Raw genomic sequence first — 26,986 nt, 5'->3', positions numbered from 1 at the left:
GTGGCATGCACACTGAAGTATGGGTTGCAAGGGAGAAAGGAGTGATGGCTGTTACACTGAGTCAGATCTGTGTACCTCCCACTGGCTACCAACCCCACCTGCAGATATTGCATTTTCTTCCAGGGCTTCGCTTCACATGAGCAGCATACTCCTGTGAGCTTCAGCAGGAGTCTTGGGAGAGTACTGAAGTCAGTGCATTCAGTGGAGACTGGGAGTGCTGGAAAGCAAAAGCTCCTGGGGCTTTGCATCACAGTCCTGGGAAGAGAGAGGGAGAGTTTTATTTATTTATTTATTTTAAAGATTTTATTTATCTATTTGAGACAGAGAGAGCATGCGAGCTGGGGGGAGGGACAGAGGGAGAGGGAAAAGCAGACTCCCTGCTGAGCAAGGAGCTCTCCTGTGGGGCTCAATCCCATGACCCTGAGATCATGACTTGAGCCAAAGGCAGTTGCTTAACTGACTGAGCCACCCAGGCGCCCCAAGAGAGAGAGTTTTAATTGCATGAGAGGTAAGGGAGCACTTAAAGCCTGGATCATTTAGGAATTTCTAGGGTCTTAAATATCCACATTATTAGTATTCGTTTTCTATTGCTGTGTGAGAAATTATGACAAATGTCAGGACTTAAAACAATACTCATTTGTTGTCTTACAGTTCTGTAGGTCACAAGTTTGGGCAAGCTGAACTGGGTTTTCTGCTCAGGGTCTTGTAAGGCAGAAATCAAGGTGTTGGCTGGGTTGGGCTCTCATCTGAAGACTGAAGAATCTGCTTTCTACCTCATTCAGGTTATGGGCAGAATTGTTCTAGTTCCTAGGTCTAAGGTCCTAGTTTCCTTGTTGCCTGTCAGCGGGGGGGCTGTTTTCTACTATTAGAGGCTGCCTGAATTCCTTCTCGCTTGGACACTTCAGGCTTCAAAGCCAGCAGCAGCACCTCAAATCCTTATCATGCTTTAAATCTTCTTGGTTTTCCCTTTTGCTACCAGCTGGAGAAAACTGCTTTTGAAGTGCTTTTGTGATTAGATTAGGCCAGACAATGATTTTAAGATCAACTGACCTGGGAGTTGAATTATATCCAAAAATCTCTTCCCATCATGACCTAGCTTCCTGTTTGAATAACCAGGAGGTAGGAATCTTGGCAGGAGTTTGGGGGAAGGGTAGGGTCCTTATTTAGAATGTTGCTTACCACAGTGTTGCATAGTTTTTCTGTTATATATGCTTCATGATATAGTTAACTCCTGTGATAACCTTAGTTGGTGGAAATTACAAATATTCTAGGAGATTTAAAACCACTAATAATTTATAAAACTATACATTTTTTATGATTGCGTGGGAGAGATTTATGTATACCATATGTTATAATTGGTATTAAATGAAAACTCTTAATATAAAAGAAATTTAAGGACTAAATAATACCCTATAATATAGAAGGTATTATTTGATGTTTCATTAATTATTAGGACCTTGAATTTGCTTTATATTTTTCACTTTAATGAATATCTTTATGATGAATTTTGTCTTTTCTTTTTACTATTGTCTTATGGGGAACTAACTTATCTAAAGAGTATGAAGATCCCACATTATCAGAAGTTTTGTTAATTCATATTCTAAGCAGTAATGTTTAGTATCTCTTGTGCCATATCTTTTCAGTCTTAAAAATTTTTAGTCTTTCATATTTTGATAGAAGAAAAGCTGCTCGTAATTTTTCATTTAAAAAATCAATTGTCTGAACCTTTTTTCTTCCATATGCCTATATTAAATGTAGCAGGTTTTGTAGTAAAGATTCAGTTTAAATACTGTGATTAGTGCACTATGGCATGTTGTTTCTTCTTTATTGGTTTCAGTTTCTTCTGCAGTGGAATGGCTGAATGAGATTTCTTTCAATGCTCTGATTGTATGTTAAACACCTTTTCATACCCTATTTTTTTTCCTTAGTTAAAAATCTGTAATACCTGTTAGCATTCTGCTGGTATCTGTTAAAATAGACTTTATAGACTTTGGGAGAAGATAGTCACACACATAGATTCAACAACATTGTGTTGGGGCTGACTTTAGAAGTAGCCAGCTTTATGGTTCTATATCAGAACACCGGGTGTTACACTACTGTTAAATCACTTCAGTTACCCAGTCATGGGAGGGCTTTACTTGGATTTGGGATCAGGGCAATAGCCATTTGGAAGATTCTTTGAAGATCTGTACCAGTGGCAGGAATGGTGGAATATTTTTCTGGGTTATGGAGAAGTAAAGCAGAGGATAAAACATTGCCAGTTCCTATTTTTGTATGTTTTCAGTATCAAATAATGTTTTCCTGGAATGGATGAAATGTTCCCTTATGTGGTTTAACTGGTTCAGATTATGGAGAAACAAGTACTGACTGTCCTTGTTATGGATGCCACATTTTTTCAGACTGTGTTAGCTTTTTACCAGTGAAGATACACTTTGGCTTATAGTTAGCTTGTGGTCAAGTACAGGCCTTAGATCTTGTTACATGAATTCTTGTCGAACAGACAAGTCCCCCCAGCGTGGTGCAGAGCATTCACTGCCCCCCCATCATACTTAATGAAATTGAGTTTTGAAAATAATTTCAGGGCTTTAATTTTTGTTCTCGGTGAACTTTATAGTAATTTTAGTTTGTCTTCGCAGCGTGTTAAAATAAAATCTCTTCAACTTCTGTCACTCAGAGTGTTAGTATCACTTCTAGTTTTCTTCTGTCTATAAATTTGATAAATATGTTATATGTTTTCATTTATCTTTTATAAAAATCTTGAGAAATTTAGGAATAAAAAAGCCCTGTGATCTGCCGCCTTCTTCCTGTCTCATAGTGATTTGCCTTATAATTGACATTTAACAATTTTTGAGTTTTTAACCAGCTGCAAATTTGTCTAACTGTATTAATATTGAATTACCATTTTAAAATTCTATCCATGGGTATATCACAGAAGACTCAGCTACATGCTGGCTGTAGTTAAGTTTCGGTGTACCTTCTGCATTTGCCTGTTCGATCATTCTAGCAGCCTTAGTCAAAACCCCCCACCACCAAAAACAGGGAAAATGATAAGGGCTTCTACTTAATTTCTTTGATTTATATTTGTATCTCTTATGCTGAAAACCTTAGTTTTTAATGACTTAGATTTTTAATGACATTAGCAATTACTCGCTTTCATCTTCTACTTTTAATAGTTTCAAAATAATAATGCAAATATTACTGAAAATATGTTTCCCTTTATCTCTAGGAGGATATATCCTATTTGAGATCTATTACTTTGCATTGCTGCCATTTGAAGTAATTATAATAATAGATTTTCTGTTATTAAGCCATTCTTGTATTTCTGAAATAAATTCAAGCCCAAAACATTGAGTTTCTTTCCAGGTGATTAGTCTTGCATTCCTGGGATCTACCTCATCATGGTGTTTTCTTTTTTTTAATCTATTGTTGGTCTCATTTTTCCAACTTTTTATATTCTACTTAAAATTGTTGTTTTACACTTCAAGCAGAATATAGAAACCTTACCACCATGTAGGTCCCTTTATCTTTCTCCTTTAATACTGTTTTTGTAAGCATTACATCTACATTCATTGATCAGTGTTACAATTTTTGCTTTCAACTGGCATGTATATTTTAAAGAACTTAAGAGGAGATTAGCGATCTATTACATTTACCTGATCATGTATTATTTCTGTTGCTCTTCCTTTGTACTAGAAGATGCATGTTTTACTCTGATAATCATTTTCCTTCTACAGGAAGAACTGGTTTTTAGCATTTCTTTTAGAGCCCATCTACTGGTAACAGAGTCTCTTACTTTTTAAAAATCTGACTATGACCTTATTTTCATGTCATTTCTGAAGGATATTTTCACTTGATGTAGTTTTCCGTGTTGAGAATTCTTTCAACGTTTTATAAATGTCATTCCACTGTCTTTTGGTCTTCTTGGTTTCTAATGAGAAATCCAGTCATTTCAATTATTACTCTATATGTAATATGCCTTTTTTTCTCTGGCAGCTCTCAGGATACTTCTTTTATATTGCTTGTAAACAGCTTGATTATGATGTGTTGTTTTGTGGTTTTCTTTGATTTTATTGTTTTATTTTTGCTGATCTTGAATCTGTAAACATGTATCTTTCAACATATTTGTTATATTTTCATGAATTAGAGTTATTATTTCAAATAGATTTTTTTCCCTGTGACAGTGTTTCTTCTTGATGGGTATCTATGGGTCTGTTCATATTTTTCAGTCTTTTAAAACATTTTAAATATATGCTCTTCAGATTGCATAGTTTCTTTTTGTCTGTTAGGTTCACTGACTGTTTTCCTCTATCATTTCCATTTTGCTATTGAGTCAAGTCAGTAGTTTGTATTTCAGATACTGCATTTTTCCGTTTTGAAATTTTTATTTGATCTTTTTGTATGGTTTACATTTTTCATCAAGGAATTTTTGTCTTTCTGTTGGTTTCAATATCTAATGCAGTGTGTTTATTCTATATAGCTGTTTTAAGTTCTTTGATAAGTCCAGCATCTGTTTCACTTCACATTTGGCATTTCTTGATTGTCTTTTCCTTTGGGAATTGCTCATATTTTACTGGTTTTGGTGTAACTAGTAATTTTGGATTACACCATGGACATTTTGAATATTGTGTTCTGAGACTGACTCCACTAACATCCTCTAGAGAATATTGACTTTTTTTTTTTTTTTTTGTCTTATCAGGCATCAGCCTGGTTGGGTTCAGATTAAACTTACTTTCTAGACTTCCTTAGATGTGGTTTTAGCATCAGTTCAGTTTTCCAGCCTTTGCTATACTCTTATCTTTGTTAGGGATTTTGTACACACTGCTCTCAAGGAGAGGATACTTTTCCTGGTCTCTCTGACTGGAAGGGTGAAGTTGTCCAAGAGTTTTAGTCTCTGGTATTGCACGTATTTTTTCCTGACTGGGCTACTGTTAGGTCTAAGTAGTGAGAGACAAAATAAAAAAATAAGAAGGATTATCTCTACAATCTTTATATAACTGGGTCCTTTTTTTAATTGTTTATTCAGAAGAAGGGTTTTCACTCAGGATCTTATGTGCCCATGCTACAGCTGAAATGGTGTCCGGTCTGTTCTTGGGCCAAGTTGGAAGAGATCAAAGAGGGGAAAAAAATTTCTTGGCTCTTTTCCCCACATTCAAGGGGCAGTTTTCAAGTCCTTTGGCCAGAAAGCTGGACTTCCCTAACAGTTTTGCTGACCCTACCTGTTACTTACATCCTGCTTCAGCCTGTTCTTGGGTCAATCCAGGAAGTAACAGAGTGGGGGAAAACCAGAAGCACACTGCCACTGTATTAATCACTCTTCAGGTTTTGACTGTGCTTCCAAATCTACCTGCCTCATTAAATTTTCTAGAGCTCTCAAGTAGTTGCATGTTCATATTTTGTTTCATTTTGTTATCTTTAGAGTTTTTATTGTAAATAGTGGAAGAGGCTGGAAACTTCACATTCTTTTTTTGAAATAAATTTTGCTGGATGTAGAATTCTGTGTTGACACTTATTTAAAAAAGCAATTGAAAGTGCTTAGTCCATATGTTCTGCTTTTATTCTGTTTATTCCTGTGAATGTAATATATATTCTTTTTTTTCCCTTTGGCAGCTATTAAGATTTTCTCTGTATCAGTGCTTTTTTTTCAGCCATTTGATTATGGAAGGCCCTGTGTGATTTCCTAAGTGTTTATCAGACCGGATTTATGAAGTTTTCTGGATCAGTGTGTTTATAATCATCATAAAATTTGTAAATTTTTAATCTGTTTTTTCAAATGTTTTTTCTCTTCCTCCTCCTTCTTAATCCCCCTGCTGCCATCCCCAGAGAGGTCATTTTCCTCTCCTTTTTTCACCCTCAGTTACATGTATGGTTTTGTTTTTTTTCCAGTTACATGTATGTTAAATGGCTTTGTATTGTTGCATATGTCACTGAGACTTTTTTTTACGGTCTTTTTCTTTCACACACAAAAACTAAAGACCAAACAATTTTTTGTCCATTGTTTTCTTACTACTTCTTTACATTCACTGATCTTTTTTTCTGCTGTGTCTATGTTCTGTTACCCTTTTTAAGTTAATTTATGAATAATTTACAGAATAAATAGTGAAAACCCACTTTATTAGAAATTTTAATAAGAATTTAAGCACAGCAAACCTCTTATGTCAGGCAAATTTTGGTGCACAAACTTCATAAAAGATGAAAGAATATTGTTACACGTTATTTTAGCAAAATAAGATGATCTAGGTTGTTGCAAAATATTGTGTGATAAAGTCTTTTCAGTTGAATGAATGACTAGGGGAAAATATTTTCATTTTGTCCTTAAAAATATATTGTTCACTCATAATTTTTAAATTACACAGTATTCATCTAGGATATTATCAACCTGAGATGTCATTTATGTGATCACTTTCACCACATTTTTAGAGTCTAGAGTTAGAGTTAGCCCTTCCCCCTGCACCCCAAAAAGCCAATCTGTTCTCTGTATCAATGAGTTTGGTTTTTGTTTTTTTGTTTTTTGGGTTTCTTTTGTTTTGTTTTTTAGATTTTACATATAAGTGAGATCATTTGGTATTTGTCTTTCTCTTTCTGACTTATTTCACTTAACATAATGCCTTCAAGGTCCATCCATGTTGTTGCCAGTGGCAGGATTTCATTCCTTTTTATGGCTGAATAGTATTCTCTTATATATACATCTTCTTTGCGAATCTCCTCTTAAATCATTTTAACTATCATCCCATATTATTCTTCCTTACTGCCTCCTGTGGCATTGGCTATAATAACTCAGTTTTTCTGTTACAAATCATAGATAATATATTGTAAATTTGTTTATGATAGATATTTGGATTTGCTGTTTATTTTGCCCAGAATATGAAGACCCTTCTGATCCTCCAGTTTGTTTTTAAAATCATGCAGCTGAAATGTGTCACTAGAATTAAAAAATCCTGTCTGAAAACTGTGGCAAACAAAAGAGTAAGCTGGAAGTATAATATAGATGTCACCTATCTTTTGGTGTGAGAAATGCATGTTTTGATATTCTAATTATGTTCTATTGCCATTTTAACTTTTATTAATCTCTGTAACCAATGTTATTTTTTTCCAATTCCCTGGGGAAGATTTTAGTTTGTATTGAGGCAGATAATATAATAACTGATTTTGAAACCTGATTATGAGTATAATAATTCATATTTCGCAGAAAATTTTTTCTTATGCAGTAAAGTATTTGAATTAGGTGAATAGTTTTTCCTTATTCTTAGTAATCAAGACTCAAGTAAGTTATAGTTTTAAGAAGAGATTATTAGTATGTATTGCTGTTGGTTCAGTCAGCATAACCATTAAAATTATAATCTACTTTTTAAAAACCATTTATACTAAGGGAATAGTCCTAAATCTTTTGTTTTTATTTTTTTTTTAAGGCAAGAGGAGCAGATGTTCCAGAGATTCCTGGAGATCTTAGTCTTAAGACATGTGGCAATACAGCCAGTATGAAGGTTAAACATGTGAAAAAGTAAGTATAATTTTACAATGGGTTTTAAATGAATTTTTATCAATGGGAGTCAGTTTTTTAGTTCTTAAAACTTTTATTTAGATTTCTTACTAAATATGCTCTTACTGTCCATATATTTAATTATACTGTAAGCCTAAATTATGACTTAGCAATTAGTGGAATAGATTTGAAGATTATCTACCTGTCTAAAAATATACTTTAATTTTGTTCTTGCAACAAGTTTATGTCATTGGCTGTTAGATTGCATTTATTCAACAGGAACAATCCAAGTGTGTCTGTCTTGGTGCCCTTATTACATGCTCTCATTCATTTAGAAAAATCACCTTTTTTGTTTAAATTATGGGATTGCTGTATCTCAGCTCTGCCTTTGAGAAAGCCTGCATTGGATGCTAGTAGTTGACTCTTACATAAAATATCTGAAGGTAAACAGAAATAACATTCCATACTTTCCCACTGAAGCCTGAATACCCCCACCATCCCATTAAGCTGGTATTAAAAAACAAAAACAGAAAAACCATCTTTTCACCTGGTAGAGGGTTAGGCAGCTATGTTTTCATTGTAAATAGAGAAAAGACAAAGATAAAAATATTCATTCTGCATCCAGACCCACTAATCCAGGACTGATGGGCTGCGACAACATTCACAGGTAAAATCTGGTTTTATATTTTGATGGTAATGCTGCTTCTGATTAGAAGTTGGCTCTTCACAGTTTTCATAACATTCACTGAAATCATGGATTTTCTATGGGCCTTGCCTTGGGTCAAGGATAGGAAAGTGTAGTCATGCTTTTTAATTTTTTTTTTTTTCGGTTTTGATCTGTGCACTAAATGTAATTTTTGTTGACTCACTGTATTTCTGGAAAGGTTTGTGTGGATATCTGTGTGCTCATGCGCATGTGCTTATTAAATAGTTTTGCTTGCATGAGCTCTCCAACCCATTTTATTTTTTCCTTAGGTTTAGTAATTTTGACTATTCCAGTATCTTGCGTCTCACTTAGTTATTTCATGTACTTCAGGTTACCCTTCACTAAAGGTCACTTTCCGAAGATGGCTGAATGTGCACATTTCCATTATGAGAACGTTGAGTTTGGCAGCATACAGGTATATTTGAAATATTTCCTACATACTGAATTAAGATCTATCTATATTTCTCTGTTCTTTTCTATCTTTTTTTAAATCTACGTACCTGAGAGGTAACACTTAGAAGTAGTTTTTTTCTACTGATGTCTTGGTGGTGGATGTAAATACTTTTATTTTCTTCTGTTGACTAATATTTGATACCCGATGACTCCTATTTCAAGTGGAATTGGTATAAGAGGATCAGTATAAATCTCAGCATTTCTGTTAGATTCCTAGACAAAGTTTGCCATTGTTTTCTAGCGTGAAGCATTCTAGTTATTACCTGACTCTTATGTTGGGTCAGAGTAATGATGGTTAAATCAGAGTAGGAGTGAAGTGGCATGGTGTGGGGGAAATGTACTAATGGAGTTTTTTTTTTCAATATTTTTTCTTATTGTGAGGTATACTGTGTGTATAAATACATATATGTTTATAAACATATGCATGGGTGTATATATATATGTTATATACATATATCTGTACATTTTAAAGCCCAGGCTAAGAGATAGGAATTTCCTGGGTGTCCTTACTCTGTTGCATTTGCCTTCTCTACCCTAAAGATTACTTATACCATGACTTTTATAATATTCATTATAATTTTTTATAGTTTTACTACCTATATCTCTAATCAATATGGTGGTTTAGTTTGCCTGTTCTTGAACTTAAATAATTGGAACTATTCTAGTCCATTCAGCAAATACTTACTGAGCAAGTACTTTATACCAGGCACTGTTGTAGGTGCTTTGGCTGTATTAGTGAACAATAATCACAACCAAAACTGAAGACGCATTCTTAAAGAGGCACAGAGGATGGCCAAGAAGATAAGAGCTATGGTAAAAAGGTAGAACATGATAAGAAGGATCAGGGGCACGGGGGATAGGTTGAAATATCGAACCTCGGTAGGCTTCATTATTGAGTGTATTCTTTCTTCTTTCATTTAACATTGTGAAATTGATCCCTATAGATGTCTGTAGTTATAGTTGGTTCAGTTTGGTACTGTATTAATCTATAGCATGCATATGACACAAGTAATTTATCCGTTCTTTTTTGTTTGTTTGTTTGAAAGATGGGTTGTCAGTTTTGGCACTTTGTGAACATTATTGTACACCTAACCTGGTGCATATATGCAGGAGTTTCTCATGGTATATACCTAGGAATAGAATTTCAGGGTTATAGCAGATCCACATGTCCAGCTTTACTAAGTAAAGCCAAACTACTTTTTAAAGTAATTTATGAATTTATACTCCCCTAAACAGTAAATGAGAGTTGCTATTCTACATCCTTGCCAACTCTTGGTTGTTTGATACTTGTTAATTTTTACCCATCTGATGGAGTTGTGAGTCTCTCTCGTATTTTAATTTGCAGTCTCCTGATTTCTAATGCAGTTGAGCATCTTTTCACATGTTTATTGGGCATTTGAGATTTCTGTTTCTTAAAACTCTAGATCAGGTCTTTTGCTCATTTTGTTTTATAGATTTGCTTGTAATTTTCTTATTCATTCATGGGAATGCTTTATATATTTTAGATGTTCTTTCATGTTGCCTCTAGTCCTTTATTGGTTTTGTATATGAGCTGAAAACACTTTTCTCCCACATTGGGGCATGTTATTTCACTCTCTTTATGCTGCTCTCATTATACAGGCTTCATTTATTTTGTTCTTTATTTTATGTATTTCGTGTAGTTGTATGTCTGCAAAAACCTAGCTTGTAGTTTTTTTTTTTTTTAAAGATTTTATTTATTTGACACACGGGGAGAGAGAGAGAGTGTGTGCAAGCACAAGCAGTGGGGAGTGGCAGGCAGGGGAGAAGCCGGCTTCCCCCTGAGCAAGGAGCCTGGATGTGGGGCTTGATCCCAGGACCCTGGGATCATGACCTGAGCCAAAGGCAGCTAGTTAACCGACTGAGCCACCCTGGTGCCCCAGCTTGTAGTTTTTCTGTCATATTAAAGATGTGCTCTGAAGTTATGAAATTGTCTTATTTTTTTTCTGTAAGTTTCATAATTTTGACTTGAACATTGAGGTTACTTGGAATTCATATTACAGTGTGAAAAAGAGTGATATTAAAAGCCCCCAGTATGACAAGCAGTCAGAATGGGTATTAACCTTTGCACTGGAGCTGAGTGCTTATGGCCTTCTCCTGTGTGATGCATTGCCCCTCTAATTGTATAGATCATTGATGGTCCACTATTTCAGTATTGTGGTACCCACCAGTCTTTTTTGAAAGGAGTCTAGGGGCATCTGGGTGGCTCAGTCTGTTAAGCCTCTGCCTTCAGCTCAGGTCATGATCCCAGGGTCCTGGGATTGAGCCCTACGTTGGGCTCCCTCCTCAGTGGGGAGCCTGCTTCTCCCTCTCCCACTCCCCCTGCTTGTGCTTTTTCTCTCTCAAATAAATAAACAGAGATAGCACAGAAGCAAGGGGAGAGGCAGAGGGAGAGGGAGAAGCAGGGCTCAATCCCAGGACCTAGCGATCATGACCTGAGCTGAAGGCAGACGCTCAACCATCTGAGCCACCCAGGCGCCCCTAAATAAATAAAATCTTTAAATAAAAGAAAGGAGTCTATTTTATTATTTAAAAATATGACTGTATTAGAGTTCTCCGGTGATACAGAACCAATTTGTGTGTGTGTGTGTGTGTGTGTGTGTGTGTGTGTGTGTGTGTGTGTGTATGTGTAGAGAGAGGGAGAGAGAGAGATTTATTTTAAGGAATTAGTTCATGTGATTGGAGATGTGGTTAAGTTCAAAATCTCCAGAATAGGCTGAAAAGCAAGGGAAGGGTTGATGTTGCAGTTTGAGTCCAAGGGCAGTCTGCTGGTAGAGAGCACTCTTCAAGGGAGGTTAGTTTCTTTTTTTCTGTTAAAGACTTTCAGCTGATTGGATGAGGCCCACCCACATCATGGAGGACAATCTGCTTTACTCAGTCTACTGACTTAAATGTTAATCTCATCTAAAAAAATGACTTCACAGAATTATTTGGAATAATGTTTGACCAGAAGTTAATGTATAAAATTAATAATCATAGTCCACTCTGCCAACTTGGCATTCCTTAAACCGTACTGAGTCTCTGATAAATAAGAAGGTCATGCTTATACCTAACATCATGATCACTATTTTTCACAACCAAAAACATTCTAAGCATTTTCCCAGAAGAGGATACAAAGTTCTTGAGTAATTTACTCTTCTTGATATCCTATAACTTAAATACTATAATGTAAAGTTAAAAATACTTAAGTACCATGATATAAATCTTACATTACATAAGGTGATAAGAGAGAAGAAAACAAAAAGTACCATGATATAAATCTTACATTACCTAAGGTGATAAGAGAGAAGAAAACAAAGATATTTACTATGACACACACACACACATGCACACACACACACATTCAGAGCAAAATAAGAAGGTAATACTCATGGCAGTTATAGTCTTGGCTTGTGTAACCGGTCATGTGGCTGTAGCTGGTGTTATAACTGCCTTCTGCTTCTCATTCTATATTCCCTTTGTCCTGAGCAAGAATCTCAGTTGGTTTTGGTTCTTTACCTGGTGGGATGATCCCTACCTTAATTCTGGGTCTGGCTATTAATAGCCCTGCCTGAATTGGGTTCTGGTAATCTCCCATTGTGTTCAGTGGCAGGGCAGTGATAGTAAGCGATGTCCTAAGGGAGCTGCAGTATTCCAGATGTGTTCTTCTTTAACCTCTATTTTAGAGTAGCAGTCCAATTTCCCCTGAGTGGTCAGGATCAGTCATCCCAGCTAACGCCAAAACTCACATCTTTGCCTATTGATTTAGAGGCATAAAGAGCCCAAAGTGCCTGGGTGGCAGGGTTACTTCCAGGTCAATGGAGTTGTTATTTTGTCTTCTGGTGGAAGCATTCCTCCCTTTGGAACTAAAACGTCTAGGGTAGTAGAGCATACAGTTGTGGGGACAGGAAGCACAAATTTTGCTAGTAAGTCACTATGAGTCATATTGAGAGGTCTCACTCCAATTCCCACCCCTTATTCCTGGGTTCCCCAATCTGATTAGCTTTAAAGACACTCTTGTTTCCAATAGTAAAGAGAGGATGGATAGTCCATGGCATGATGAGGCAATAGAGATACACAAAATATCACCATTGGATACTTAAAATCAAATGCTTATAGGAGATGAAGTTCTGGTGACCATATATTTGAGATCTTTGAACATTTTCCCATACTGATGAGTAAATTCAAATTTTCATTTCCCTCATGATTAGTGATGTTGAACATTTTTTCATGTGTTCATTGTCCATTTGTATATCTTCTTTGGAGAAATGTCTATTCAAATCCTTTACCCATTTTTGAATTTTTCAACTTTTTTATTGAGTTTTAGGACTTCTCTGTATAACCTATTTGTATCTTTTGATCTAAAGATAGTTTTCTAGATGGCATATAGGTAGATTATGTTTTTTAAATTCATTCTATCATCTCTATCACTTTTTAATTGAAGTATAATTAACATTCAGTGTTGTTAGTTTCAGGTTTACAACATTTTGATTAAACAATTCTATACATTACTCAGTGCTCACCACAGTAGTGTAGTAACCCTCTGTCAGCCAACAATGTTATTGTAATATTGACTATATTTCCAATGCTGTACTTTTCATTTTCATGAGTTATTTTATAACTGAAAGTTTGTACCTCTTAATCCCCTTTATCTATTTCACCTATTCCCCCCACCTACCTTCTCCCCTCTGGGCACCATCAGTTTGTTCTCTATATTTTAGAATCTGTTTGTTCGTTTCTTTCTGTTTTTTAGATTCCACGTGTAAGTGGAATGATATGGTATTTGTCTTTCTCTGTCTGACTTACTTCACTTAGTGTACCATCCTGTAGGTCCATTCATATTGTTGCAAATGGCAAGATCTCATTCTTCTTTTTATTGTTGACTTATATTCCATTGTATGTATATATGTATGTGTATGTGTATATATATATATAATTCATCTGTTGGTGGATAATTGTGTTGCTTCCATATCTTGGCTATTGTAAATAATCCTGCAGTAAATATAGGGTTACATATATCTTTTTCATTTGGACTTTTGTTTTCTTTGGGTAAATACCTAGTAGTAGAATTACTGGATCATATGGTATTTCTATTTTTAATTTTTTGAGGAGCCTCTGTACTGTTTTCCACGGTGGCTACACCAGTTTGCATTCCCACCAACAATGTACAAGTGTTCTTTTTTTTTCATATTCTCACCAACTATTGTTATCTCTTGTTTTTTTTTAAGATTATTTGATTTTTTATTTTTAAAAAAATTTTATTTGAGAGAGAGCATGTGTGTGAAAGAGAGAGAGAGTGCATGAGCAGGGGGGAGGGGCAAAGGGAGAAGCATACCCCCCCCCCCCCCCCCACTGAGCAGGGAGCCCAACGCTAGACTCAATCCCAGGACCTTGGGATCATGACTGGAGCTGAAGGCAGATACTTAACCAGCTGAGCCATCCAAGCACCCCTGCTTTATTTATTTGAGAGAGAGAGAGCACCAAAGTGTGAGGGGCAGAGGGAGAAGGAGAGAGAATCTCAAGCAGACTGCCCGCTGAATGTAGAGCCTGACTTGGGGCTTTATCCCATGCCCCTGAAATCATGACCTGAGCTGAAATCAAGAGTCAACCCTCAACTGACTGTGCCACCCAGGTGCCCCTATTTCCGGGGTTTTTGATTCTAGCCATTCTGACAGGTGTAAAGTGATATATCATTGTGGTTTTGATTTGCATTTCCCTGGTGATTAGTGATGTTGAGCATCTTTCCATGTGTCTGTTTGTTGTCTGTATGTCTTTTTTAGAAAAATGTCAGTCGGGTCCTCTTCCCATTTTGTAATTGATTATTTGTTTTTTTAGTGTTGAGTTGTGTAAATTCTTTATATATTTTGGGTATTAATCCTTTATTACATGTATCATTTGCACATATTTTTCCCCACTCAATAGGTTGCCTTTTTGTTTTATTAATTGTTTCCTTCACTGCACAAAAGCTTTTTATTTTGGTGTCGTCTCAATGGTTTGTTTTTGCTTTTGTTTCCCTTGCCTGAGGAGACATCTAGAAAAATGTTGCTAAGATCTATGTCAAAGAAATTAATGCCCATATTTTCTTCTAGTTTTATAATTTCAGGTCTCACATTTAGGTCTTTAATCCATTTTTTAATATATTATTTTATATATATAATATATATCCGTCTATATATATATTATATATTATTATATATATATATCCATTTATTTATATATTTATTTAAATAACTCTTCAGAGTTTATTTTTGTGTATGGTATAAGAAAGTGGTCCAGATTCATTCTTTTGCATTATAGCTATTCAGTTTTCTCAGCACGATTTATAGTCTCCTTTGTCATAGATTAGTTGACTGTAAGAGTGTAGGTTTATTTCTGGGTTGTCCATTTGTAGTTGTTTTTGTGCCAGTACCATACTGTTTTGATTACCACAGCTTTGTCGTATATCTTAAAATCTGGGATTGTGATGCCTTCAGCTATGTTATCTTTCTCAAGATTGATTTGGCTGCCATCTATGTCTTTTTTTTAAAGATTTATTTATTTATTTTAGAGAGAGAGAGTGCATGAATGGGGAGAGGGATAGAGAGAGAGAGAGAATCTCTGGCAGACTCCCACTGAGCATGAAGCTTGACTCAGGGCTGAATCTCATGACCCTGAAATCATGACCTGAGCTGAAACCAAGAGTCAGATGATTAACCAACTGAGCCACCCAGGTGCCCCTTTCATCTCTGTCTTTTGGTTGGAGAGTTTAATCCATTCTATTTAAAGTAATTACTGAAAAGGAAGGACTTATTTCTGTCGTTTTGCTATCTTTTTTCTGTATGTATTATAGATTTCTTATATTTCATTTTCTGCATTACTGTCTTTTGCTTTTAGTTGATTTATTTTTAGTGAAATGTTTAAATTCCTTTCTCATTTCTTTTTGCATATAGTCTATAGTTGTTTTCTTTGTGGTTACCATGGGATTACATTTAACATCCTAAAGTTATAATACTCTAATTTAACTGCAATGACATACAAAAACTATGCTCCCTTATAGCTTGGTCCCCATCCCTTTCAGTTATAAATGTCTTACAATTACATCTTTATGTATTGTGTGTCCAAAAATATAAACTAATAATTCTTTTATATGTATTAGCCTCTTAAATTATGTTGAAAACAAAATGTGTAGTTATAAACTGAAATTGCATACTAGCTTTTATACTTAAAATTAAAAGGAAGTATTAATCTCTTAAGTCATGTAGAAAAAAATTGGAGTTACAAACCGTTGTTACAGTAATACTGGTTTTTATAATTGCCCACATATTTACCTTTATGGAGGTCGAGTTACTCTCAAGTGTCCTTTCATTTCAACTTGCAGGACTCCTTTTAGCATTCCTCCTGGAGTTGGTATAATGATAGCCATCTTCCTTAGCTTTTATTTAACTGGGAATGTCTTAGTTTGCCTCTCACTTTTGAAGGGTAGTTTTGCTGGAGGCAGTATTCTTGGTTGACACTTTTATTCTTTTAGCAATTTGAATACATTGGCCCACTGCTTTCTGGCTTCCAGAGTTTCTGATAAGAAATCTGATAATCTTACTGAGGAGCCCTTGTGACTAGTCAACTATGTGACTAGTTGCTTCTCTTTTGCTACTTTTAAGATTCTCTTATTGTGGAGGCATGCCTTGTAGATGTTTTAGAATTGGTCCCAAGCCACCATAATAAAAGGATTATTGCAATAAAGTGAGTCAGATGAATTTTTTGTTTCCTAGTGTATATGAAGGTTACATTTATACTGTAGTCTTTTAAGTGCATGATAGAATTGTCTAAAAAATGCACATACCTTAGTTAATACTTCATTGCAAAAATTGCTAACCATCATCTGAGCTTTCAGCAGGTCTTGATCACAGATCACCATAACAAATATAATAATAATGAAAAATTTTGAAATATTGAATGAATTAACAAAATGTGACACAGAGACACAAAGTGAGCTAATGCTGCTGGAAAAAAGGCACACATAGACTTACTTAATGCAGTGTTGCTACAAACCTTCAATTTGTAAAAATATACAATATCCAAGAAACACAATAAAATGAGGTATGCCTATATTTGGCTTCAGAAAGTTTGACTGTAATGTGTGTTGGTATGAGTCTCTTTGAGTTCATCTTCCTTGGAGTTCATTAGTTTATATTCATATCTTTAATCAAGTTTGGGAAGTTTTCAGCTGTTATATCTTCATATATTATCTCTGCCCCTTTGTCTCTCTGTTTTCATTGAGACCTTCATAATGTATATGGGGTGGAGTTCCATAGGTCTCTTAGGCTCTTTGATGGTGTCACCTAGGTCCCTGAGACTCTGTTCACTTGTCTTCACTCTTCTTTCTGTTCCTCAGACTCAATTTCCATTGTCATATCTTCAAGTTGGCCGATTCTTTCTTCTGTCTGTTCATATTTGCTCTTAATTTTCTTTTATGAAATTTTCATTGTAGTGATTATACTTTAAGGCACACAATCCTTTTTAATTCTTTTTTTAAAGTAATCTCTACACCCAGTGTGGGGCTTGAACTTATGACCTCAAGATCAAGAGTCTCAGGTTCCACCAACTGAGCCAGCCAGGCACCCCACAGTGCCTTTTTAGATCGTATATCTCTTTGTTGATATTTCCATTTGGTTCATTTCATCATTTTCTTGACATCCTCCACATGTTTCTTTAGTTTTTTGGGCACCTTTAAGATACTTGTCTTAAGTCTTTTTCTGGTAGATCCACCATCACTTCTGTTTTAGGGAGAGTTTCTGTTGATTTGTTTTACCCTTTGGATGGGCCATACTTTACTGTTTCTTTGTGTGCTTTGTGGTGGTTTGTTGATTCAAACAGGATATTTTAATGTAATAATGTGGTAATTCTGGAAATGAGTTCTTACCCCCCTTCCCCAGGGTTTGCTATTTTTTATTTTTCTTGTTCTTCTTTTCCTCCTTCCTTCTTCCTTCTTTCTTCTTCATTATTGTTGTAGGCCTGCTCAGTGCCAAGGATTAGCCTGAGGTGAAAACTGGAGGTCTTCTCAGATATTCTCTGAGCCTATGCCTTCCCTGGTCATATGATACTTCCTAATTTTTCCCATATATACAGTTCCTCTTGAATGTTCTAGTCTAAAGTCTGGCTTCCTTGGAGGGGAAACAGAAAAATGAGGGATGAAAAGGGTGTAGGCCTTTTAAATTTCTTGGAAGTGGCTTCAGCTGTTAGGTGCTTCCAACAACATGGGGAGGTATAACAACAGTGGTCATCCACCTGTTTATTTGCACCTTTGAGATCAGAAGCAGCAATTAGGGATCAGAGCACAGATTCTTTGATATTTGTAGGACAAGGTATTTTTGCCTACCCCAAGCTGACTGATGCTGCTCCTTTAATGCATGTATGGTTGCCTTGAATGCTGAGGGATTGGGGATGATTAGCTGCTACTCTGCTAGGAGCTGAAATGGAGAGCACGAGCAGGGAGAGGAGCAGAGGGAGAGGGACGAGCAGACTCCATGCTGAGATCGGAGGCTGACATGGGGCTTGATCTCAGGACCCTAAGAACATGACCTGAGCCAAAATCAAGAGTCAGACGCTTAACCAACTGAGCCACTCAGGTGCCTTGAATTCTTACTTATTTTTAATATAAGATTGACAATATGTTCTGAGGAGAAAATAAGTATGAAAACCTTGTTAAATGTGTCCGGAATAGGTCATCAGCTTTATGCTTGGCAGCTCTATTATATCCCAGTAGGTTATTCATACGGCCTGTTGACTCAGTTGTTGTTTTTTAATATGTCTCAAATGTGGGACAGTTTGTAGTTTGCATAGTTTCTTTTTTTCACTCTGATCTTAGAAATTTCTCCTAGGTTTATGGATTTCTTGTGTTTGTATTTCTGGCTGTTTCTACTCCTCACATACTGAAAAAATGTAACTGTAGGAAGCCATTGTGTCCCAGAAGATGTCACTGAAAACTGAAGTTTTTAAATCCAGACAAAGTTATGTTTAAGACTTTCACTTATAAAATGAAAATAAGTTTTCTTAATCTTATGTTATCAATTCTGATTTTCAATTTTATTTAGACTGTAAAACACAATTGCTTATGAAATAATTTAGGTATAAGGGTTCATTTGGGCCAGTAATTTTATTATCATATAACATACAGAGGAACTTTTCATGATCTCTACTTTGAATTCTAGTGTTGTGTAGCTGACTGCTCAGCATCTTCACCTGGATGACTAATCAACATCTCAAACTTAGCATGCCTAGAACAGTCTCCCCTCAAACCTGCTCCTCTTGCTGTCTTGTCCATGTTGGTAAATAGTAAAACCTGTCTTTCGAGTTCCTAAGACCAGACAGAACCTTGGAGCATCTTGGACTTCTCTCTTTTTGTTAACCTCATATTCAGTGTGTCAGCAAAATTCTTGGCTCTATATTTAAAATAAATAAAAAAAAATAAATTCCATCTTTAAAATAAATGAAATCTGACTACACTTACCTGTTTCTCTTCTATCTATTATAGTTATTTTAGGGGGATTATTTCAATAGCCTTTTTTGGCACAATTGCAAGAATGAGTTTTAAATATAAGATCATGTCACTGAAATTTTCAAAACCCTCCAGTTACTTCTCATCTTCTTCATAGTAAAAGTCAAATTTCTTAACATTTCCTAAAAGGATTTACCAGATCTTCCCTTAACCTCTTTGACCTCATCTCTTACTTCTTTTACTTCTCCTTCCCTGAGACATAGTGTTCGGGCCACAGTTGGTCTTCCTCCAATATATAGTCTCCCTTCTCAGGATCTTTGGACTTTATTGTTTCTTCTCCTTGGAAAGCTCTTCTCCCTGGATAGCCACATAACTTACTACCTTCCCCTCTTTGAATACTTGCTGAAATGTTATCTTCTCAGAGAGAGTGTACTTTCTCTACAGAAAATTGCAGCTCCTAGTCACCAACATTCCTTCTCTCTCTCCCATAATTTATTTTTCTCCATAAAACCACTGTCTGGCATGCTAATTATCTTATTATTTATTCTGTTTTTCTACCTCAGCATCTAGAATAGTGCCTGATACATAAAAATGATTTGATGAGTATTTATTGAGTGAATGGACAAATGAATTTATGTTTGAAAAATAAAATTTGCATTAAAAATGCTTTTTTAGGGGCACCTGGATGGCTCAGTCATTAAACATCTGCCTTTGGCTCAGGTCATGATCCCAGGGTCCTGGGATCGAGCCCCGCATCGGGTTCCCTGCTCAGCAGGAAGCCTGCTTCTCCCTTTCCCACTCCCCCTGCTGTGTTCCCTCTCTCGCTATGTCTCTCTCTGTCAAATAAATAAATAAAACCTTTAAAAAAATAAAAATGCCTTTAAAATATTTTGGTTCTTTTCAACATTTAAATATTGTTCTTATATGATAAGAATATATTCTTTATATTATGAGTATATATATAAAATGAAACGTCAAATAAAATGAATGATGATATGTAAAAATGCAAGTTAAAATTCCCTTTATGCTCTCTCGTTAATTATTATGTGTCTGTCTAGAATTCTTTATAAAACATATAGCAGTCTCTCTTGATACAGCTCTAGCTTTAACCATCTATGCAGCTATCTGTAACTGTTAAAAATATAGATGGGTTGCCTCTATAAATACTTCCTTGAAAGTTGCTTTTCTACTTGAAAGTGTATCTTGGGTATATTTTTTATTTCAGTAACTTGGATTTACCTCATTGTTTTCAGTTATATGTAGTATTTCATCTTATTATTATACCATAATTTAATCAGTTCCTTATTGATGGATATCCTAGGTTTTATTGATGTGAGTATATGCATTAAATAAAATCATATTAGATATGATTAGTTGGGTCAAGGTATACGCATTTAAAATAGTGACAGTTGTTTCTAAGTTTATTTTTCAAATTTGCCTATTTATGCAAGTTGTGTATATCACTTACGATTTCTACTTGATTTATTTTTTTTTATTTTTTGGTATTCCAAATTATAAACTCTGGGGGATATGTCTCACTTTTTATTTCTGCAGAACTCAGCACAGTCTTTCAGTAGCAGGGGCTCAGTAGTGCTCTTGAATGGAAGATATATCTTTGTGATGTTTCTTGTTAGATATGCCTGAGAGTCAGTTATTTAACAAACATTGTGTATTGGTAGTGTTTTGGCAGCATACTGTATGTTGTAAGGATTAAAAAAAAGTAGGACAACATTATTTCTTCTTTTGAGATGTTTAAACTTAAATGGATGACTAAAGGGGTGCCTGGTGGCTCAGTCAGTAAGCGTATGCCTTTGACTCAAGTCCTGATCCTAGGGTCCTGGGATTGAGCTGAGCATCGAGCCCCACATTGGGCTCCCTGCTCCGCGGGAAGCCTGCTTCTCCCTCCTCCCTGCTTGTGTTCCCTTTCTCGCTGTGTCTCTCTCTGTCAAATAAATAAAATTTTAAAAATAAATGGGAGATTAAAATATGAAAGGATAATTATACATATTAGAATCAAGATATGCTACCTTGAGGTTAATTTCATGTCTTCATTTATTTGTACATGTGTATATATTCAACAAATATGGCGAAATTAACTTTTGAAGCATCAGAAAATGCTATGCAGAGATGTTTGATATTTTAAAGGAGAGTAGATATTCTCTTAGTAGAGATTGGGGCATCATGAATAAAGGCCAAGTCTCAAAAGACTATTTATTCATCACATCATCATTTATAGTAAAAAGTTAGAAGTAATACAAATGTGGGGTGCCTGGCTGGCTCAGTTGTGACTCTTGAAGAGCTCGTGACTCGATCTCGGAGGTGTGAGTTCAAGCCCCACATTGAGTGTAGAGATTACTTAAATAAATAAACTTAAAAAAAAATAAAAGAAAAAAGAAAAGAAGTAACACAAATGTTTAGAAGTTGGAATCATGTAGTTAATTGTATTTAATAATAATTTAATTTATGTATTTAATTATTAATTAATTAAAGGTATTTAATAAATAATATTGATAAAGAGTTTGAACAGAGCAAGATATTGTTTTTGTAAGAAAAAAACTTAGTTGTAAGTTTAAAATAATTGGAAGAACTTATAGGAAGAAGGTAATAGTTATAATTTTTGAAAGAATGCTTTGGTAATAGAAAAATGACTTCCATTTTTATAGCTTAGAGCAAAGTGTTGTGATTTTTTTCTCATACATGTTTTTTGTAAAATAGAATGTTTTACAAAAGTTTCTCCCTCATTTTGAAGGACAGAGTAGTTCTTAAATCATGTGTTCCACCCTTTGAGAGAATAGGCACTGAGCATCCTCAAACATTCCTTTGTTTCTGATTTAATTTGTACCTGTTAAAATAATTCTCAAGCTCATGTATATTTTTTCTGGTGGTTTGGCAAGACATATGCTTTAGATTGCAAAGATGTGTTCAAATCCGATTTCAAGTCATTTTTAGCAGACCTTAGCCAAATTATCTGACTTTCCTGTTGAAATCTCAGTTCAATATCTTCAGTTGTAACCTGTGGTGAAAGGTGGCTTTGTCCTGTTGAGGAGAAATTATTCTAATGTGGTGTAGAATGGGTGTGGCCAGCTGTTGGTATGTTCTCATTGTGCCATACTGTCTTGACCACTAGGGAGATTGCCAGTTAGTCTTGTTTCCCTTGTCTTCATACTAAAAAGATGACAGCTGAGGTTCCTTCTAGCTAATATGTTCTGGATGAACTCTGAGCTTGATTTAAATGAACTGGGGATGTGACAAGGTAAAGGGGAGAAAGGATATAATAACAAAGGCAAGAGAGGGTGTATCATGTCATGTCCTTACTTTAGTCTACTTTTATAGAGCATGAATAAGCTATCTTTAAAAGTTAATACAAAGAATTACTCTAGTCATAGAAGTAGATTGTTGAAATATCTTTTTATTCCTGGGACACAATCTACTGGCTTAAATATTTTAAAAATAAATTCCATTTTTACTCCATTAAGAGTTGATGATTTTTGTGTCTATATTCATTAATGGTGTTGACCTATATATTGTACTTGTCCACTAGCCTGAGTTTGGAGCACTTCCCTGTCACATCTCATTTTAAAAATAAATACCCTGGAAGTTTGTAGAAATGGGAATTTTTGAAGGTTTAGTAAAATTTTCCCACTAAAACCTTTTTTGGCCTGGTTTCCATTCTAGCACTTAACCTTTAATTACCATTTTAATTTATAATTTGATTATTGGTCTAGACCGGTTCTTTTGTGTCTCCTTTGGCCAATTTTTATCATTTATATTTTCTTAGAAAATTGTCCATTTTATGTAGGTTTTCAAATTTATGAATATAAATTGTACACAAGATATTCTTGAAGTTTGGTCTTATTAGGAAACCCTCCCTCCCTTCTTCTGTCTCTCCTTTCTTTCCTTGCTTCCTTCTTTCTCTCTGCCTTTCTCCATTTATCTTTTCTTCCTTTTCTCCCTCCCACTCTTCCTTCCTCTTTTACTATGAATTCCTGAGCATACTTTTTACTATTTCACATTTTTGGGGGTTTATTATTTTGTCACTTTTCTTGTTTCTTGAGTTCAAAGTTTAGTTCTTTTTTTTTTTCTTGGAAAAATGTTGTGAATAACCAGTATGTATGCACTTGCTCTTGTTGGAAAACTGGTATTATCATAAATCAACTTTGTCAGATATTAATATTATTTTATATATGCTCTTCTTGAAGGAAATAAAATTCTGTAGGTATTGTTGATACTCATTTTCAGCCACTGTTTTTTAAAAAGTGCATTGAAGTTTGGACATTTTTCCACTAAATAGTGCTTTGAACAAATGCTGCAGGTTTTGGTCTATAAGTGTTATATTATGTTTTGTTTAGAATAATTGAAACCTCCCCCCCAAAAAAGATAAAGATAAGCAATTTTTAGAAAGGGCTTCTTGTTTTAAGAAAAACTACATGTAGTTTAAGTTCTGTTTTTTAGTTATAAAGACTTTATTATTTTTTTATTTATTTACATTTTAGTTAACATACAGTACAATATTGGTTTCAGGAGTAGAATTCAGTGATTCATCACTTACATACAACACCCAGTGCTCATCATAACAAATACCCTCTTTAAATACCCATCACCCATCTAACCCATCTGTCACCCACCTTCCTCCATCAACTTCCAGTTTATTCTCTATCTTTAAGGGTCTCTTATGGCTTCTCTCTCTCCTTTTTTTCTTTTCTCCCTTCCCATATGTTTATCTGTTTTCTTTGTTAAATTCCACATATGAGTGAGATCATATGGTATTTGCCATTCTCTGACTTACTTCACTTAGCATAATATACACTAGCTCCATCCACGTTGTTGCAGATGGCAAGGTTTCATTTTTTGATGGCTGAGTAATATTCCATTTTATACACACACACACACACACACACGCACACACACACACACGCACACACACACATCTTCTTCACCCATTCATCAGTCAGTGGACATTGGGGCTCTCTCCATAGTTTGGCTGTTGTTGATAATGCTGCTGTAAACATCGGGGTGCATTTGAATCTATATTTTTGTAATCTTTTGGGTAGATACCCAAAGTAGTGCAGTTGCTGGATCTTGGGGTAGTTATATTTTTAACTTTTTGAGGAACCTCCAAACTGTTCTCCAGAGTGACTGCACCAGTTTGCATTCCCGCCAACAGTGCAAGAGTTTCCCCCTTTCTCTGCATCCTCGCCAACACCTCTTGTTTCTTGTGTTGTTAATTTTAGCCATTCTGACCTGTGTGAGGTGGAATCTCATCCTGGTTTTGATTTGTATTTCCCTGATGATGAGTGATGTTGAACATCTTTTCATTTGTCTGTTGGACATTTGGATGTCTTTGGAAAAGTGTCTATTCATGACTTTTGCCCATTTCTTAAGTGGATTATTATCATTTTTTAGGGGGTGTTGAGTTTGATAAGCTCTTTATAGATTTTGGATGCTAACCCTTTATCAGATACATCATTTGCAAATATCTTCTCCCATTCTGTAGGCTGCCTTTTAGTTGTGTTGATTGTTTCCTTCGCTGTGCAAAAGCTTTTATCTTGATGAAGTCCCAGTAGTTCATCTTTGCTTTTGTTTCCCTTGCCCTCAGTGACACGTCTAATAAGAAATTGCTACGGCAGAGGTCAAAGAAATTTCTGTCTGTGTTCTTCTCTAGGATTTTGATGGTTTCCTGTCTCACATTGAGGCCTTTCATGGATTTTGAATTTATTTTTGTGTGTGGTGTAAGAAAGTGGTCCAGTTTCTTTCTATTGTATGTAGCTGTCCAGTTTTCCCAACACCATTTGTTGAAGCAACTGTCTTTTATCCATTGGATATTCTTATCTGCTTTGTTGAAGATTAGTTGGCATGTAGTTGTGGGTCCATTTCTGAGTTCTCTATTCTGTTCCATTGGTCTATGTGTCTGTTTTCGTGCCAGTACCATTATGTTTTGATGACCACAGCTTGTAGTATAGCTTGAAATCCAGAATCATGATGCCTCCAGCTTTTTCTTTTTCAAGATTGCTTTGGCTATTCAGGGTCTTTTGTGGTTCCATGTAAATTTTAGGATTGTTCTAGCTCTGTGAAAAATACTGGTGGTATTTTGATAGGGATTGCATTAAATGTATTGTTTGGGTAGTCTAGACATTTTAACAATGTTTGTTCTTCCAATCCATGAGCATTGAATGTTTCTCCAAATTTTTTTGTGTCCTCTTCAGTTTCCTTCATAAGGATTTTATAGTTTTCAGAGTACAGATCTTTTACCTTTTTAGTTAGGTTTATTCCTAGGTATCTTATTGTTTTTGGTGCAGTTGCAAATGGGATCGATTCCTTAATTTCTTTTTCTGCTTTTTCCTTATTTGTGTATAGAAATGCAACAGATTTCTGCACATTGATTTTATATACTGCAACTGCTGAATTCATGTATTAGTTGTAGCAATATTTTGATGGAGTCTTTTGGGTTTTCTACATAGAGTATCATGTCATTAGCAAATAGTGAAAGTTTGACTTCTTCCTTGCCAATTTGGATGCCTTTAATTTTTTTATTGTCTGATTGCTGAGGCAAAGGCTTCCTGTACTATGTTAGTGTGGTGAGAGTGGACATCCTTGTCTTGTTCCTGACTGTAGGGGAAAGGCGCTCTCAGTTTTTCACCATTGAGGGTGATATTAACTGTGGATCTTTCGTATATGACCTTTATGATGTTGAGGTATGTTGCATCTATCCCTACTTTGTTGAGGGTTTTTAATCAAGAAAGGATGCTGTACTTTGCCAAATGTTTTTTCTGCATCTGTTGACAGGATCATATGGTTTTTATAGCTTTTATTAATGTGGTGTATCACATGATTTGGAAATATTGAACCACCCCTGCAGTCCAGGAATAAATCCCACTTGATCATGGTGAATAAATCTTTTAATGTACTGTTGAATTCAATTTGATAGTATTTTATTTACCCCATTAGAGGTATTGGCCTGTAATTCTCCTTTTTAGTGGGGTCTTTGTCTGGTTTTAGAATCAAAGTAATGCTGGCTTCATAGAATGAGTTTGGAAGTTTTCCTTCCATTTCTATTTTTTTGAACAGTTTGAGAAGAATAGGTATTAACTCTTCTTTAAATGTCTGGTAGTATTCCCCCGGGAAGCCATCTGGCCTAGGACTTTTGTTTGTCAGGAGATTTTTGATTACTGATTTAATTTCTTTGCTGGTTATGGGTGTGTTCAAATTTACCATTTCTTCCTGTTTCAGTTTTGGTAGTTTGTAGGTTTCTAGGAATTCATCCATTTCGCCAGGTTGCCTAGTTTGTTGGCATATAATTTTTCGTAGTATTCTCTTATAATTGTTTGTATTTATGTGGTGTTGGTTGTGATCTCTCCTCTTTCATTCATGATTTTATCTATTTGGGTCCTTTCTCTTTTCTTTTTGATAGGTTTGGTCTAGGGGTTTATCAATTTTATTAATTCTTCTGAAGAACCAGCTCATGGTTTTTTTTTCCTTTTTTGTTTGATTCTATATCCTTTATTTCTGCTCTAATCTTTATTGTTTCCCTTCTTCTGCTGGTTTTAGGCTTTATTTGCTGTTCCTTTTGTAGCTCCTTTAGGTGTAAGGTTAGGTTGTATATTTGAGACTTTTCTTGCTTCTTGAGGTAGGCCTATATTGCAGTATACTTCTATCTTAGGACTGCCTTTGCTGCATCCCAAAGGTTTTGTACAGTGTCTTCATTTTCATTTGCTTCCATGTATTTTTAAAATTTCTTCTTTAATTTCCTGGTTAACACATTCATTCTTTAGTTGGATGTTTTTTAACCTCCATGTGTTTGTGGTCTTTCTAAATTTTTTCTTGTGGCTGACTTCGAGTTTCCTAGTGTTGTGGTCTGAAAACATGTGCGGTATGATCTTGA

At 35.3% G+C, this 26,986-nt stretch overlaps 1 protein-coding gene and 1 long non-coding RNA gene across 6 annotated transcripts in view; one reads left to right on the top strand and one right to left on the bottom strand.

The window, feature by feature from the left end:
* Window positions 1–26,986, top strand: part of ARHGAP32 (Rho GTPase activating protein 32) — a 322,139-nt gene that overhangs the window by 127,068 nt on the left and 168,085 nt on the right. For 4 of the 5 annotated variants that reach the window (XM_027578845.2, XM_027578844.2, XM_027578843.1 and 1 more), the window contains 3 exons: window positions 7,407–7,498; window positions 8,103–8,144; window positions 8,514–8,598. In XM_027578845.2, coding sequence (XP_027434646.1) covers window positions 7,476–7,498; window positions 8,103–8,144; window positions 8,514–8,598 — 150 coding nt within the window. In that variant the 5' untranslated portion in view covers window positions 7,407–7,475. The remainder of the gene's footprint in view (window positions 1–7,406; window positions 7,499–8,102; window positions 8,145–8,513; window positions 8,599–26,986) is intronic. The other variant, XM_027578842.2, reaches the window with a different exon arrangement.
* LOC113914063 overlaps window positions 126–26,986 on the bottom strand; it is a 45,201-nt gene continuing 18,340 nt past the window's right edge. Inside the window, exon 4 of the long non-coding RNA XR_003517365.1 lies at window positions 126–255. This is a non-coding gene — a long non-coding RNA (uncharacterized LOC113914063). The remainder of the gene's footprint in view (window positions 256–26,986) is intronic.

This window comes from Zalophus californianus, chromosome 11 (assembly GCF_009762305.2).
Source record: "Zalophus californianus isolate mZalCal1 chromosome 11, mZalCal1.pri.v2, whole genome shotgun sequence".
NCBI classification, from domain to species: Eukaryota; Metazoa; Chordata; class Mammalia; order Carnivora; family Otariidae; genus Zalophus; species Zalophus californianus.
Note: the sequence above shows the minus strand (reverse complement) of the source record. Positions and strands in the feature narration are given on the sequence as shown.